At 58.9% G+C, this 2,500-nt stretch overlaps 1 protein-coding gene across 1 annotated transcript in view; it reads right to left on the reverse strand.

The window, feature by feature from the left end:
• LOC121569617 (BAH and coiled-coil domain-containing protein 1) overlaps positions 1-2,500 on the reverse strand; it is a 105,174-nt gene that overhangs the window by 40,942 nt on the left and 61,732 nt on the right. Inside the window, exons 5-6 of the mRNA XM_041880765.2 lie at positions 521-2,500; positions 1-287 (exon numbers count right to left, since the gene is read on the reverse strand). The exon at positions 1-287 is cut by the window's left edge and continues 10 nt beyond it; the exon at positions 521-2,500 is cut by the window's right edge and continues 180 nt beyond it. Of these exons, the coding sequence (XP_041736699.2) occupies positions 1-287; positions 521-2,500 (2,267 nt within the window). The remainder of the gene's footprint in view (positions 288-520) is intronic.

The raw sequence follows: 2,500 nt of genomic DNA on the forward strand, positions 1-2,500 counted from the left end.
GCCCATCCAGAGGGAGGGACTTCCAGTCCGCTGCATCCAATGGTGGTGGGCGTGAACAGAAGGGTCTCCCCCTAATTGGCTGGCCCCGCCTGGCACCAGAAGGTGAGAATTCAGGTCACCATGGCAACTGCTGGATGGGTGGATCCTGGCAAACTCCCCTCTCTCCTGGTTTTCCCTGATGAGGAGTTCTCTGTCTCGGTCGAGGTGATGAAGACTCAGCTGGTCCTCAGTCATCCTCTTCCTCTCTTCTGCCTCCCGGCCCAGCGGGTACACAGAGCGAGACACACCTGGCAACACACAGAGATAGGGTTTAGAAAGCAGATCTGGCAACCCTAAAACAAAGCTAGCCAAGCAATGCCATAATTCATAATCCATAATTCATAACTCATAATCCATCATTCATAATTCATAAGTAATGCCAGACCTCTAACACAATGCAACTGTTGAAAAAGATTCAAATCCATAAAAAAACTGTTAACATAAATACAGAGACATACAGATAAATAGATCCAGCTCTCACCTTTAACACTGGGCAGCACCCTGCCCTGTCGGCTGTGTCCTGGTGGGGTGTCAGAGGGGTGTTGGGGGGGTTCTCTCTGTCGGGCGACCGCCACAGCTATACCCACAGGGGGCTGTCGCACCTCCCCCTCCCCGTGTGTCTCCCCCGCCTCCCTTCTACTTCTCCCCCCTCCGTCCGTCCTCTCCCCCTCGCTGGTGGACCCTCTCCTGGGGGGTAGGGGCTTTTTGGGGGGGTCCTGAGGGGCGCTGGATCTACCCCCCCTCTCGCCCCCCTGCTTCAGGCAGCCCAGCCCTCTGAAGAGACTCCTCTGGGAGAGCAGCAAAGGCTGCTGGGAACTGTAGTTCATCAAGTTCTTCATGGCGCTGCTCTCTCCCTCCGGGTGGGGGGAGGAGCGGGAGGAGGGGTGAGAGTGGGGGTGAGAGGGGTGAGGTGCTGTCTTAGAGTGCTGTTGGTCGTGGTGGTTCTGTGTCCTGTTATCGAGGTAGGACTCTGTGTGTGGGGAGATCCTCCTCTCGTCCTCTTGGGGACCCCTCGGTATCCCCCAGGGGGGCAGCAGGGGGGGGTGAGTTCGACCCCCGTATCCCATGACAACACCCTCACTATTTTGATTCTGATTCTGCCTCCCCCCCTCTCTCCCCCTTTCAGTCCCTGATCCATCAGAACCCGACCCGCTTCCATGACTACTGTGCCGCTGGTGCAGTATCCTAGCCACCTTCTGCCCCTCTCTCTGGGCTCCTCCACTCCCCCCTGACCCACCCTTTCCATCAGGAGGATCTGAGTGTGAACAGTCCCGGAAGGGCGGGGTAATGGCGTAGGGCCCAGTCTTGGTGGCTTGGTGCCCAGCCCTGGGGTGAGCGCTCTGGGCTTCCAGAGGCAGAGAGGCCCGGTAGACCTCTAGGACCTCTAGGTCTCCCCTGGAGGAAGAGGCCTCTAGGCTGCAAAGGTGAGGCCCAGACTGGGGGTTAGGGTTATGGGGCTGAGGCTGGGAGTTGGGCTGGTTGTTCTGGCTGTGGTGTTGGTTGTAGTTGTGGTTCTGTTTCCAGTCCGGGGGCTTGTCTGCCTTGCAGTAGCCCAGCTGCTGCTGTTGTGGCTGGGGCTGCTGCGTCTGGGACGACGGCTTCCTCTGGCAGCTACTAGACTGAGGATGATCAGGAAGAGGAGGAAGAGGAGAAGGAAGACTTTCACTAGATCCTCCTCCTCTTCCTCCTCCTCCTCCTCCTCCTCCGCTGTTCTCTGCCCCTTTTCCATTCTTATCTCTTCCTCCTCCAGCACCACGGCAGTCAGGGGACCCCATGGCCCCTAAAGGCCCGAATGAGGGGATGTACGTTGGGTCAGAGACTTTCATCTCCCTCCCCGATACTCCCTCTTTAGGGGGGTCGAGGGTGAGCGGGGCGGGGGGAGGGGGGCAGTAGAACTCAGGGTGAGGGTGATGGGGTTGGTGCAGCCAGCCCCCTCCCACAGCAGGGCCCATGTGTAGGGGTGGAGGAGGGGGCGGGAGCGGGGGCGGGGGCGGAGGGGGCAGGGAGTAGGAAGCCATGGTATGGGGGTTGTGGGGTCCCATCATGGCTGCTCGACGCAGATAGTCTGACGAGGAGGAGGGGAGAGTTTCGCTTATCCTCATCTCCCCGCTCACCCCCCCTTCCTTGGAGCATCGCCTTGCCCCCCCACTACCACTCCCCTGGGGTCTGCTACCCGCTCCACCTCCACCCCCACAGCTGTTCAGGGACCCGCCCTTGGACCCAGAGTCTCCATTGGATAGTTTACTAAGTTGAGCACAGTTAGTCATGTGTTTGGAGCCCTGGATTGTGGGGTCATCCCTGTATTCGGTGGGCAGGTTGGGGGTTTTGTGCCTGTGGTCCTCCTCACCCATGTGAGTGGGGAGGGAGTGGGGTTGAGAGAGCGGATGAGGCTGATGTTGATGGTGGTGATGTCTCTCTTTGCTGCTGGATCTCTCTTTCTCTTTCGACACACTCTTTTCCA

Source organism: Coregonus clupeaformis, chromosome 1 (genome assembly GCF_020615455.1).
Source record: "Coregonus clupeaformis isolate EN_2021a chromosome 1, ASM2061545v1, whole genome shotgun sequence".
Classification (NCBI taxonomy): Eukaryota; Metazoa; Chordata; class Actinopteri; order Salmoniformes; family Salmonidae; genus Coregonus; species Coregonus clupeaformis.